At 39.9% G+C, this 13,806-nt stretch overlaps 1 protein-coding gene across 6 annotated transcripts in view; it reads left to right on the top strand.

Annotated features, from left to right (window-relative positions):
- The window catches only part of LOC136850627 (uncharacterized protein DDB_G0284459-like), a 370,523-nt gene that overhangs the window by 37,105 nt on the left and 319,612 nt on the right, over positions 1-13,806 (top strand). For 4 of the 6 annotated variants that reach the window (XM_067124330.1, XM_067124327.1, XM_067124329.1 and 1 more), the window contains exons 4-5: positions 609-698; positions 5,426-5,620. In XM_067124330.1, the coding sequence (XP_066980431.1) occupies positions 609-698; positions 5,426-5,620 (285 nt within the window). The remainder of the gene's footprint in view (positions 1-608; positions 699-5,425; positions 5,621-13,806) is intronic. The other 2 variants (XM_067124331.1, XM_067124332.1) reach the window with 1 other exon arrangement.

The following is a 13,806-nucleotide window of genomic DNA, read 5'->3' on the forward strand; positions in this document are numbered from 1 at the left end:
GGTAAGGAAACAGCAAGCATTTTACCAATGCTAACAGAACATAGATCCCACCTCCTATCAATGTGGGATTCAGCTGTATAATTAATTGGTAAGTTACTTATAATGAAAATGGTGTTTTCATGATAAAATTAAGTTTCATATATACATACTAAGTAATTATAGATGAGATCCCTTCCTTCTTCCTCTCATGGACATGAGGGCACAAAAGAAGTGACGTTTTTCTGTTTTGTTGGTCCTATTGTTCCCCAATAGTGGGCGGGGTAGCCACCTATACCAAAACAATAGAAGCGCTACCACGAGTTTTGAAATATAAGCTGCCACGCGAGTGGAAAAGCATAGCTATATAATTACTTGGTTAGTATATATTAAACTTGATTTTTTTATGAAAATACCATTTTGTTGTCATTGACGTTTCTCTACTGAGCTGTCCAACTGTTTTCAAATTGTTGGGTTACAGTGTCCAAAACATGGTTTGGCTACCATAAAGATACTGTTGTATTTAAGTAGTTTGATGAGTTATTATTATTTACATGCAGGTAATTTTCATTTTATGTTGATGTTGTTAGTAACATGCAGTTTTTTTAAACTCACAGCTTAAATATTTTTAGGTGAGAAGAAGTTGTCTGGTGATCTTGGAGCTTTTATGGCAAACTTTTTCAGCCGTCAGCGAGAATTAGAGAAGGCATCTGCAGCATCAGGTAATACATTTTTTCTCTTTAAAGTGTAAATAATTTTACCCTCCAATGTAGAAGTGTTGCTTTTTCTTTAGTTTCCTTATTTTATGAAGTTTTGTGAGTTACGGTATTATCAAAGCGGTTAAGATATATTATGGAATTTTTTATATTACAAATATTGTATATTCTTGTTGCATCACTTCGTTACCATTATATGAAGACCACTAAGTAGATTTTTAGTTTTTGTAGTTCACTCTGAGTTTTCAGTTTCAAAGAATTTTAAGGCTTTTAGTCTATATTTTAGGGAAATAATTGAGTAGTAAAGGACCAAATGTAGATGCCCTAGCATTGAAAGCCAATTAAATTATTCCTATAACAATGATATTACACTCCTTAATAAAAGATGGTTACATAGGACTCAGATCTTACAAGCATAGTATTTCATGTTGTAGATGTAGTGTGGAATAAATATTTTTTATTGTAATTTTTAAAATTCAGTTATCTCATAGTCATTGGAAGAACAATGCCATGTGCACTGCACTGTGCCAAAGATTCAAGCAATGAGTTTTAAGTGTATTATATTAAGCATTATCCAAAGTAACACGAACTGAAAGTTGAGATGTGACTATGACCATGCTTGATTAATTTTGAAAGGAGGAGCAAGTTTGCAGACTCCATGGTTTTGGTTCATTTGTTGCTGGTGAACTTGTTGAAAATTTACTCAGTTGCTGCTGAGCTAAAGAAAAATGAACAGGTAATATTTAAATGAGGAGAGGCTTACTATCAGCAATCCAGTGAGCAGGAATGTTCAGCCATGCTGCCTCATTCATTGAGCTGGTTTTCTGAACCTCTCTCTCTCTCTCTCTCTCTCTCTCTCTCTCTCTCTCTCTTTGTGGTGCTTCATTCATTAAGAACTAGTAGTCTGAACCTCTCTCTCTCTCTCTCTCTCTCTCTCTCTCTCTTTGTGGTGCTTCATTCATTAAGAACTAGTAGTCTGAACCTTTCATTTCTCTCTCTCTCTCTCTCTCTCTCTCTCTCTCTCTCTCTCTCTCTCTCTCTCTCTCTCTCTCTCTCTCTCTCTTTGTGGTGCTTCATTCATTAAGAACTAGTAGTCTGAACCTCTCTCTCTCTCTCTCTGCTGCATCATTCATTAAGAATTAGTAGTCTGAACTCTCTCTCTCTCTCTCTCTCTCTCTCTCTCTCTCTCTCTCTCTCTCTCTCTCTCTCTCTCTCTCTCTGCAGCCTCATTCATTGAATCTTAAGTTTTATGAACCTTTGTATCTTTCTCCCTCTTGCTCTCTCAGCTGCATCATTCATTGGGAACTAGTAGTCTGAACCTTTGCATCTCTCTCTCTCTCTCTCTGTGCTGTGTCATTCATTGAGTACTAGTTTCCTAAACCTTTGCATCTCTCTCTCTCTCTCTCTGTGCTGTGTCATTCATTGAGTACTAGTTTCCTAAACCTTTGCATCTCTCTCTCTCTCTCTCTCTCTCTCTCTCTCTCTCTCTCTCTCTCTCTCTCTCTCTCTCTCTCTCTCTCTGTGCTGTGTCATTCATTGAGTACTGGTTTCCTGAACCTTTGCATCTCTCTCTCTCTCTCTCTCTCTCTCTCTCTCTCTCTCTCTCTCTCTCTCTCTCTCTCTCTCTCTCTCTCTCTCTCTCTCTGCTGCCACATTCATTTAGTACAGTAGACCCCCAGTATTCATGGGAGTTAGGGACCACAACCGCCTGCGAATAGCTAAAATTCACAAGTACTTGAGACCCATCTAAAAATGCTTATAACTGCCTATTTTAATAGGTCAGACACCAAATATACCTTAAAATATCATCCTAAAATACTTTATTATCATTTCACAGTCATCTTACAACATTACCCATCATTTCACAGTCATCTTACAACATTACCCATCATTTCACAGTCATCTTACAACATTACCCTTAAAAATATGTGGCTTACAGCTATGAGTGAACACTCCTACAGCTGTTACCCTTACCTTAAGGGAAAACTAATCAAGTTACCTGTATATTCAGGCACGCACATTTTCTTTCACACAGTACTCAAGCCTTACTGTTTTCTTTTAACATGGATAGGGGTAAAATTTGTGTCATTTGGCGAATGTTTTTAAAGAAAAAAAAGTTTTATTGATATTTTGCTGTGTGTACTTTAAATTATCATAAAACTGATATGTCACAGCGTTGTTGGGGGTAAGCCAGGTCGACCTGCACCCTCCTCTTTCACCCCCATTGGCTGTCTCCTGTTGCTACCAAACCCTTGTGCTTTATTAACTGGACTCTAGCAGGCGCTAGAGAAATTCCCCTACGTTAAGACCAAAGGTTCCTTATTTATGAAAAATACAAATTGATTAAAAATTTGTCATATTTTAGATATGCTCTATGAACTTATGCTCTACGAACTTCAGACCCCCTCAAAAAATGTTTATAACTACCTATTTTAATAGTTCAGACACCAAATATACCTTAAACTATCATCATAAAACACTTTAATATCATTTCAGAGTCATCTTACAACATTACCCTAAAAAACTTATGGCTTACGGCTATGAGTGGATAGTCCTACAACTGTTACCTTGAGCGAAAACTAATCAAGTTACCCATATATTCAGGCACACACATTTTCTTTCGTACAGTATTCAAGCCTTACCATTTTCTTTTAACACAGATAGGGATAACATTGGTACATCATTTGGCAAACTTTTTTAAGAAAAAAAAAAAAGAATTTTATTGATATTTTGCTGTTTACATTAACCCTTAAACGCCGACTGGGTGTATCGTAAGTTGACTAAAATTGTCTGTCGGGTGACAAGTGGACATACCGTGCGTCGACTACAAAAATTTCAACCTTCGGTCAATTTGACTCTACCGAAATGGTCGAACAATGCAATTGTAAGCTAAAACTCTTACATTCTAGTAATATTCAATCATTTACCTTCATTTTGCAACAAATTGGAAGCCTCTAGCACAGTATTTCGATGTATGGTGAATTTTTGAAAAAAAACTTTTTCCTTACATCCACGCGGTAACTCGGCCGAACATCTCAGAAATTCTTTCGTCACTTTGTCGTAATGTTTGCACCGTTTTATATTAGTCGTTACATAAAGTTTTATATATGAAAATGTGTGCAATTTCATGTAGAATACAACAAAAAATAACTCATGGTTGTATCTTTTATCAGTTTTGAAATATTTTCATATAAATCACGATAAATAGAAAAAATTCTACCTTCGGTCAACTTTAACTCGACCAAAATGGTCAAAAACTGCAATTGTAAGCTAAAACACTTACAGTATAGTAATATTCAATCAATTACCTTCATTTTGCAACAAATTGGAAGTCTCTAGCACAATATTTTGATTTATGGTGAATTTTTGAAAAAAATTTTTTACATCCGCACGTTACGAATTCATGCATCATTTTGTGATAATATTTTCTCTGTGTTGCTTTGATCGTTTTACAATTTGTTATATACCAAAATCATCGCAATTTAGTGTACAATACAAAGAAAAAAAAACTCGTTAGCTTTAACCATTTTGCTCACAGCGCGATTTGTATACAATTATATATGAAATTTTTTTTTGTGCTGTCATATATTTCAATATTTATATATGATAATGATATTTTTTCATTTCTGATGGTTGCATACTAAACTTCAGGCAGTGACAAAAAGGAGCCAAAAATGAACTCTTAATGTTAAAACTAAGCATGCTGTGATTTTTTAAAAACTTTTTTTTGTAAATAGAGGCATCGACAGACACTTTTTGTTAGAGGCTCGGTGTTTAAGGGTTAATATTAATATTTGAAAATTGGTAAATAATTTTATCATAAAAAATGTATTTGGTCATGAAAATAAAATTAAAATAATTATGAATATTTTAAGTATGCCTTATTTACAGATTTATTTTTTCTTTTTTAATAAGTGGTATCCCATCTTTCTGTATTTCCTTTACTTCTTCTTACTTCTTCCTAATGAACACCATATTCAGTGGATGCTAGAATTGCAAATCAGTGGCCCCTGAAGGCTTGTTCCATATGAATAGGTTTTATTTACTGACTAATAATAATAGTAATAATAATAACAATAATAATAATAATAATAATAATAATAATAATAATAATAATATGAAAAATCCATGAATAGGCGAATTTTCCATGAATTATTTTACAGTTATGTTCCATAGAAAAATTTGCAAATACAGTAAACCCCCTGTATTTGCGGTTTCACTATTTGCGGACTCACGTATTCACGTATTCTCTATGGAACATATCTACCCATTATTCATGGAATATTCGCCCATTCGCGGTATTTTTCACTGAGAAATATTCACTAATTACTGTATTTTCATATCATTTTCATGACTAAATGCACTTTTTTGTGATGAAACTATTAAAATACTCAGGTACAGTATAGGCATTTTTAGAGTTTTTATTTATGCTTAAACAATCAAAGTAGGCAGTTCTAAGTGTTTTTAGAGGGGGTTTTAAGTATTCGTGGGTTTTAGCTATTCGCGGGGGCTGCGGTACGCATCTCCCACGAATACTGGAGGTTTACTGTAGGTGAATCCTCGAATCCTGAACTGCGAATAGTCAGAGGTGTACTGTACTAGTTTTTTTAACCTTTGCACATCTCTCCATGTGTCATTCATTGCAAACTGGTTCTCTCTCTCTCTCTCTCTCTCTCTCTCTCTCTCTCTCTCTCTCTCTCTCTCTCTCTCAACATTTTTTTTCTTTATCAAAGGATGTAATAAGGAATCTAAAAGTGGTGGAACTGTGCAATCTGCTAATACCAATAATGAAGTCCAGCATGAAGATAACAAAGCGGATAGTGTGTCCTCTGTAGGTCTTGAAGAAAAAGGATCAAAAATGCCCAGAAAAGAGAACCAGAATAATGAGGGTGATGAATCAAAGGAGAATGGTGATCAACATGAAAAGAGTAAGTGCTTTATGATCAGATTAATGGCAAGTGTTATTGGGGTTATAAATGAATCAAACAGCAGAAAGCAACCACGCTTGGAAAGTGTTAGAGGAAGTTTAGTAATAGGTTGTATTGATCTTGAAGGGTTTTTGTTGCTGTATGTGTTAAGGATTATTTTTTATCAACTGAACCCTTTTAGCCAACCCTATTAGAGTTCTAAAGCCAAGTCATTGGTCTTTTTGAACTATTTATACTAATGTTGATATGTGAATTGTAAGAAATTTTTGTTTAAGATTCACAAAAAAAGTTACTGTGTTAATATCCCATGTTCCAAATGCTTTATTATTTTTACTTGTTTCCAATGATTTATTTTTTCCTTTGAGTAGGGTTCACATAAAATACATAGATATAATGGCTCCCCTTACCCTAGGACTTGAAATCCTTGTGGTTAGGGACTATCAGAGAGCATTTATTTAAATCTGAATTTTTGTACATTTAACTTACCTGGTAATTATATATATAGCTGTAGTCTCTGACGTCACGGCAGAAAATTGAAAATCGCGGCAGCGCTAATGAATGGTCACGTGATACCCCTTCCCACCGCCCTCTACAGGTGAGTGAGAGGAACCATAACCCAAACTCTTCATATGTTGCTGCCGTGTGATACCGGTAAGCCGGTGCAGCTTAGCAGAGAATTATCGCTGATTCTTTCGTTGGACATTGTTGGTGATGTACAATTGTTTGATTTGAATCTTTGGCAGACATTGTTTGTACTTAGCTTTTTCATCCCCACTTCCTTATTTAGCATTATGTCGGACACTGGTCCTCGTGTATAGGTTTTGTAGCAAGGGCTGCAAAACTAGATTAGGAAAATTACCATTGACCCTCATTCTGTGTGTTCTGGGTGTAGAGGACAGGTTTGTTCGTGCATCGTTAACCTGTGAAGAATGTAAGGATTTGTCAGGGGAAGAATGGAAGATTTTAAATGCTTATCTGAGAAGGCTTCAAAAAGAGAGAGCTAGAAAAGCTTCAGCTAGGACTTCCTCTTTATCCTCCGGTGATAGTCAGGATGTATCTTTTTTGGTTATTAACCCTGATATTCCTTCTAACAAATCTCCTATCCCAGACCCCGTTATTCCCGAACCCGATACCGTGGCCAGTCTTAAGACGCAGATGGATGCTGCGTTTTAGTGTGATGCTTGCTGCCATGGAGCGGATGAGTAAGTCTTTGGTAGTAAGAAGTGCAGTGGTGCAGTGGAGGAGCTGGCTGTTCGGCCCACTCATTCTCCTAGGCCTGGACCTCTGTCAAACTCCCCAGCACCAGGGAGGAGGCAAGTCGAAAGCCCAAGGGAGGTGAGTGGGACCTGCCCCGAGCAGTTGGCCCCTCAAGCAGTCCTGTTGCCGCTTCCCAGGATGCAGATGTTAGCCATAGAAAAGGCACATCAATGAGGTGTATGTCTTGAGTATGTCGAGTGAGGATTCGCCTAAGAGAGGTTGGCGCCGTAAAGATGTCTCGAGACCATTCAAGAGGTCTAGGTTGGCATCTCCTTTGGCAGTTCCCAAGAAAAGAGTGGTGCTTCAAGATCAACCTCCTTCGTGTAGTTTTTGGGAGGAGCCGAATGTTTTTCGCATTCCGGCGATTCGGGAGACGAGGCATGTGTTGGAAGCGCGGAGACGCTTGCGTAAGAAGAGAGTGGTGTCGTCTTCGCCTGTTGTTGCTGCTTCTGGCGTGATTGCTGCATCTAGCGCCACGCACCATGCGCCATCCTTCGTTTCGCCTGGCTCATCACGCCATACGCCACCCTACGATCCTCCTGGCGCCATGCGCCAAAAATTGTTTCTCCTGGTGACTCGTCAAGCTCCAACACCTGCGGTCTCCGTGCTCGCGTTCAGTTCGCATTCTCCTTCTTCCGCCTTGCCTCAAGATTTGTTTTTGGCGGAAATGAATGGGAAGCTTGATAGTATTCTCGGCTTTGTGGAAAAAAGTGATCCTTCTGTGAACGAACTGCAAGTTGCTTCGATTTCTAAGGATGCTCCTTCATCGAATGTGCGGCTTCCTACGAGCGATCCTGTGTTGCATTCTCCTCGGAAGACGAATCTTCCTCCATCTAGATCTTTGGCTTTCTCCAATTTCTGGTGGTGATGTTGCTTCGGAATCGGAGGCGGAGGTACAACCAGAGAAAGAGAAGCCTTTATCGAGCTATAAGCAACTGCTTCAGTATTTTCTGGAGAATTTTCCGGATTCCTTTTCACCAGTATCCCCAGCTTCTCCGGAATCTCAATACGCTCGTGATAATAGGACAGACACTTCGCTGGCTACCAAATTAGTTCTTTCTATTTCGGCCAAGAAAGGATTGAAGAAAATGGAGGAGTGGCTTGCAGAGAAGAGGGAACAAGGGAAGACTGTGTTTTGTTTTCCCCCTTCGAAATTGTCGTCTCGTCATGGTGGTTGGTACAAGACTGGAGAATCTTTCTCGTTGGGAGTAGCTGCCTCCTCCCAAGGAGATTTCTCTAGTTTGGTAGATTCGGCCAGGAGGTCGGCTCTTAATTCAGCCAAAGTATTCTTTTCTACATCGGAATTTGATCACCTCTGCAAGAATGCTTTTAAGATTTTGGAAGTTATAAGTTTCCTCGATTGGTCGGTTGGAGCTCTTAGAAGGACACTAAAAGCTTGCGCCCTTCAGGACGATCAGTTCGCTTCCCTGTCCGACGTGTTAGCTTGCATCGACAGGAGCATTAGAGATGCGGCTATGGAACTCTCTTCTGTGATTACGTTAGGAATTCTCAAGAAACGTGAACTATGGTGTTCTTTCACCACTAAAGGTGTCTCTCGGTCCCAGAAGTCAGCTTTGTTGTTCGCTCCTTTAGATAGGAAACATCTTTTCCCGAGGGAAATAGTATCTGAGATCGCTTCGACTCTTCAACAGAGGGCAACTCAAGACTTGCTGGCACGGTCCACCAAGAAGCCTAAACCGTTGCCTTCAACAGTTGCTCGCCCGACAACGTCGACGGAGAAATCTCAAGGTCGGCCCTTTCGTGGAAGAGCCCTGCTAAATCGTTTCCCAGATCGAGAGGGAGAGGTCGTTTTGTACCTAAAGCGATCAAACCCTCCGACAAGAAGTGAGAGCGCCTCCTTCACTCACCAGTAGGAGCCAGACTGTCAGCTTTCTGGACAGTCTGGGAAGAAAGGGAGCAGAACCTTGACAGTCTCAGTTTTAAAGGAAGGCTATTCAATTCCATTCTTGAAGGACCCTCCTTTGTCCAGGGAACCAGTGGTCTTAATGGCTTATTCTCTAGACTCAGAGAAATGTTGTGCTCTAGAGAAAGAGGTGTCAGCTTTGCTAGAGAAAGAAGCAATAGAGAAAGTTCTCCCCCCTTTCTCCCCAGGATTTTACAATCGTCTCTTTGTAGTACCAAAGGCGTCAGGAGGCTGGAGGCCAGTTCTAGATGTGAGCGCTTTGAACCTGTTTGTCAAGAAGACAAAGTTTGTGATGGAAACCACTCAATCAATGCTGTCATCCCTTCTTCCAGGAGATTGGATGGTATCCATCGACCTCCAGGATGCGTATTTCCACATCCCGATCCATCCTGCTTCGAGGAAGTTCCTTCGCTTTGTGTTCAAGGGCGAAGTGTTTCAGTTCAGAGCAATGTGCTTCGGCCTCTCGACAGCCCCCCAGGTTTTCACCAGAGTTTTGTCATGAGTGGCGAAGTGGCTACATCTGTTGGGGATCAGAACAGTTTTTTATTTAGACGATTGGCTCCTGCGTGCGAAGACGAAGGAAAGGTGTGTGAAGGATTTGGAAAAGACTCTTCATCTAACCGAAGAACTGGGACTTCTGGTAAATTGGCAGAAGTCACATCTGGTGCCATCTCAAGAATTAGTCTGTTTGGGAGTTCAGATGAACTCAGTAGTTTTTCAGGCTTCTCTGTCAGTGGAGAGGGTAGAGTCGTGCCTGTTGAAAGTGCGAGATTTTCTGAAGAAGACCCAGTGCTCGCCAACGAGTGGATGAGCCTTCTGGGAAGTTGTCTTCCAGAACCGTTTGTGAGTTTGGGGAGACTACATCTAAGGCCCCTTCAGTTCTTTTTAAGAGAAGTCTGGGACAGGAAGAAGAGCCCGGACTCGTTTGTTTTTCAAATCTCAGAGGAGATAAAGGCAGACCTCAGTTGGTGGAACTCTCCAGAGAAACTTCAGGAAGGAATTTCACTGTTCCCAAAGAACCCCAACCTCATCTTGTGTGCAGACGCTTCAGATCTAGGATGGGGAGCCACGTTAGGCAAGTTGGAAACAGCAGGCCGATGGAAGGGAGAACAACCGGTGGCACATCAATCTGAAGGAATTAAAGGCCATTCATTTAGCCCTTTTAGAATTTTGAAGGTGGTAAGGAACCAGGCAGTGATTGTCCAATCAGACAATACAACAGCTCTCACATACATAAAAAGTAAGGAGGGACCCACTGCGTTCTCGCTATACCTGGTAGCGAGAGATCTTCTGTTATGGGCGAAAAAGAACCAAACGACGTTGATGACAAGGTTCATTCCAGGAAAGCTCAATGTGAGGGCAGACGAGCTAAGCAGGAGCTTTCAAGTACTCTCAACAGAGTGGATCTTAAATCAAGAAGTTTGCCTCCAACTGTGGAATCTATGGGGTTGTCCTCTCATAGATCTGTTTGCCACCAAGAAGACAACTCAACTGCCTCTTTATTGCTCTCCAGTGCCGGACGAGGGGGCAGTCTTCGTGGATGCAATGCTTATGGACTGGTCAGGTCTGGACCTTTACGCCTTTCCTCCGTTCAAGATGTTGAGAGCAGTTCTAACAAAAATGTTGTCCCACAAGGACATGCGTATGACGCTGGTTGTTCCGTTTTGGCCAGCAAGGGAATGGTTCCCGGACTTGATAAGTCTTCTCGTAGACTTCCCGAGGCTTTTACCACCGAGAGTAGATCTACTCAGACAGCCTCACTTCCGAAGATTTCACGGAGGTCTATCCGCTCTTCAGCTAACTGCGTTCAGACTGTCGAACGTTGCCTCAGAGCTAGAGGTTTTTCGAGGAAGGTCTCTAGAGCCATCGCTAGAGCTCGCAGACAGTCCTCCACAGCAGTTTATCAAGCTAAGTGGTCAGTCTTCAGAGAGTGGTGTAGGAAGACTGGCACATCATCTTCTAAGACCACTTTAGAAGAGATCGCAGACTTCCTCCTGTATCTGAGTGTGGATAGGAAGCTGTCTTCGTCGTTGATCAAGGCCTACAGAGCAATGCTTTCGATAGTCTTTAGGCATAAGGGCCTGGATATTTCAAATGATAAGGACTTGTCAGATCTTATCAGATCGTTTGAAACATCCAAGAATTCCAGAGAGAGATTGGTTTCCTGGAATTTAGATGTGGTCTTGAAATGGCTTGTGGGCAGTAAGTTTGAGCCATTATCGTCTTGCTCTTTCAGAGACCTTACGAGGAAGACAATCTTCTTGGTAGCTTTGGCTACAGCAAGGAGAGTCAGTGAGTTGCACGCCCTAGATAAGAGAATTGGGTTTTCTAGGGGTAAGGCAGTCTGTTCTTCATTGTTGAGTTTTTTGGCAAAGAATGAGACTCCGTCTAAGCCTTGGCCGAGATCCTTTTCGATCCCTGGTCTCTCGGATTTGGTGGGACCAGATGAAGAAGAAAGATTTTTATGCCCAGTAAGAGCATTAAAAGTATATTTCGAAAGGACTCAAGCAGTGAGAGGTCCTTCTCCTAATCTTTGGTGTTCTGTGAGGGATCCGAGTAGGCCTCTTTCGAAGAATGCTCTTTCCTTCTTTTTGAGAGACCTGATTGTAGAAGCTCACAACCAGGTAGATGTGCAGCTTCAAATTTCTAAAGTTAAAGCACATGAGGTGAGAGCGGTCTCAACCTCATTGGCATATAGGAGGAATCTTTCCTTAGATTCAATTATTCAAGCTACATTTTGGAAATGTAGGTCAGTGTTCGCGTCTCATTATTTGAGAGAGATTGAGACAATATATGATGGATGCAGTACGTTGGGACCGTTTGTGGTGACTGGCACGGTGTTGGGTAAGGGAATAAAGGAAGTCGATCCTTCCTTGTGATGCTTTCTCTTGCTTAAGGTTAGCGTTGTTGTTTTCTGGGATGTCTGGGGGTACATTGTGGCTAGGAGTACCCAACAGTCTTACATTTTGGGTAATATTTTTAAGGTACAGGTTATTGGTGACACCCCTTGTTCTATGTGTTTTTCGTGTACTGCGCCCTGGGCAGGGGCATTTATTTGGTTGGTTATCATGCATAGTCCACGGTGAGCCCTCGACTGGCATGTAGCCCTCTAGCACTTAACCCTCAGGTCTATATACCTAGTTGGTGCAAGTTGAGGATAGCAGATTAAGAGGCAGTATCCATCAAATCCGCTACCTCAACAGGTAAGGAACCATCATTGTGTTTTTTATTTTCACAATTGTCTAGACTTTTTCATATTAGCTGCCATGGCCCACCTCCATCAAGGTGCCAATCAGCTATATATATAATTACCAGGTAAGTTATATGTACAAAAATGTATTTTTATAATAAAATGAGGTTTTGTACATACTTACCTGGTAATTATATAATCAAAGCCCACCCTCCTCCCCTCTCATGGGCAGGTATGGCATAAACATATGAAGAGTTTGGGTTATGGTTCTCCTCACTCACCTGTAGAGGGCGGTGGGAAGGGGTATCACGTGACCATTCATTAGCGCTGCCGCGATTTTCAATTTTCTGCCATGACGTCAGAGACTACAGCTATATATATATAATTACCAGGTAAGTATGTACAAAACCTCATTTTATTATAAAAATACATATTACTTGGATCATGGGGCCACATTGAACTAATTTTTTTATAATATTAATTGGATAGGTTTGCTTCCATGGCTAAGTTAAATGGGAATTGCCCCTTTTTCCTACTGTATTTTTAAATTTTTAACTTATTGCAAGAATTGGTGATGGCTCACCATAACTTTGAAAATTAGGCTAGTCTCATTGCCCTAAAAAATTGCGGGGGTTATGGTGTTTTGGCATGCCTCGTCACCCACAGAGCTTGAGTAGCTGACATGATCAAATGAAGTAAAGCTCTTGTGTCAAACTTTGCTCCTGCTGCTGGATTCATTCTAGATATATTTACAACCCATAGGGTGCTAAGAGGTGTCACTAACCCTTATTTGGGTGTACAGATGAAATTAGTTTGTATCACGTGCTTCTGTGTTGTGCATGTTCTGTTAGAAAACATATCTGATTAGGATCTTTAATTTCTGCCTTTTCTGGTCTTTCTTCAGTTAATTCGATATTGATATTTAAACTGTTCTTTATCATCATCACAAACCATCCTGAGTTTTGACACCATACCTCCTAGCAACTTCCTCTTTTAGTAAGATGAACTCCCTGTGCATTCCAACTGTGAACTTAACCAATTTGGAATCACTTGCTCAAAGTCTGAAGCAATAGGGGGCCAAGTAACAGCAGGAAAAAATGCATTACTGATCCAATCTTGATCCGTTTTGATTTTCTTTTTGGGAGCAGAATGTTCCTGCATTTTAATAATGAGAAACAGTTAGAAAATAATTTTGAGATATGTAAATGATTTGCTGTCAAGGTATTTGTATATTAAAAAGTCTTAAGATCCCAATTGTAGGACAAAATGAAAAACTTAGGCTGTATGATGTTAAAACATTCAAGTAGTACAGTCTTTTAACGAAAAGTTGTAAAAATTATGCTCTGTGGATCAAATTTTACCAAGGGTGTGGAACCATGACAATAAAATTTGTGAGTTGTGGATAAAACCATCATGTTAGTCCTAAAGAATGTGATGTGTTTGTAGTATGGAACTAGAATGTGTAGTGCATGACAGAATAGGCATGTCATGTCAAGTTGCTTAAATTTCAATAAACCATCGAAAAATACATTGGCATACATTCAAATCGGGAATGCACTAATGCTAGAAATGTGAAATTATAAGTTTTCTAAGTACTTTAACATTTAGAGTAGTTCTCAAACTTGAGTTCTCAAACTTGTAAGGTGTCAGACCATCAATTTAGAATGTAAAAAATGTAATTACAAAGATAATGGTTAAAAGCAAGGCTAATGTATACATTTTAATTTTACAAAGTTTTGGTGAAGTAAGCTCCAGACTTTTCAGCATGACATCCATATCATACATTTTAATTGTTTTTGCAAGTCGAATAAAAAA

The sequence above is a fragment of the Macrobrachium rosenbergii genome, chromosome 22 (assembly GCF_040412425.1).
Source record: "Macrobrachium rosenbergii isolate ZJJX-2024 chromosome 22, ASM4041242v1, whole genome shotgun sequence".
Classification (NCBI taxonomy): Eukaryota; Metazoa; Arthropoda; class Malacostraca; order Decapoda; family Palaemonidae; genus Macrobrachium; species Macrobrachium rosenbergii.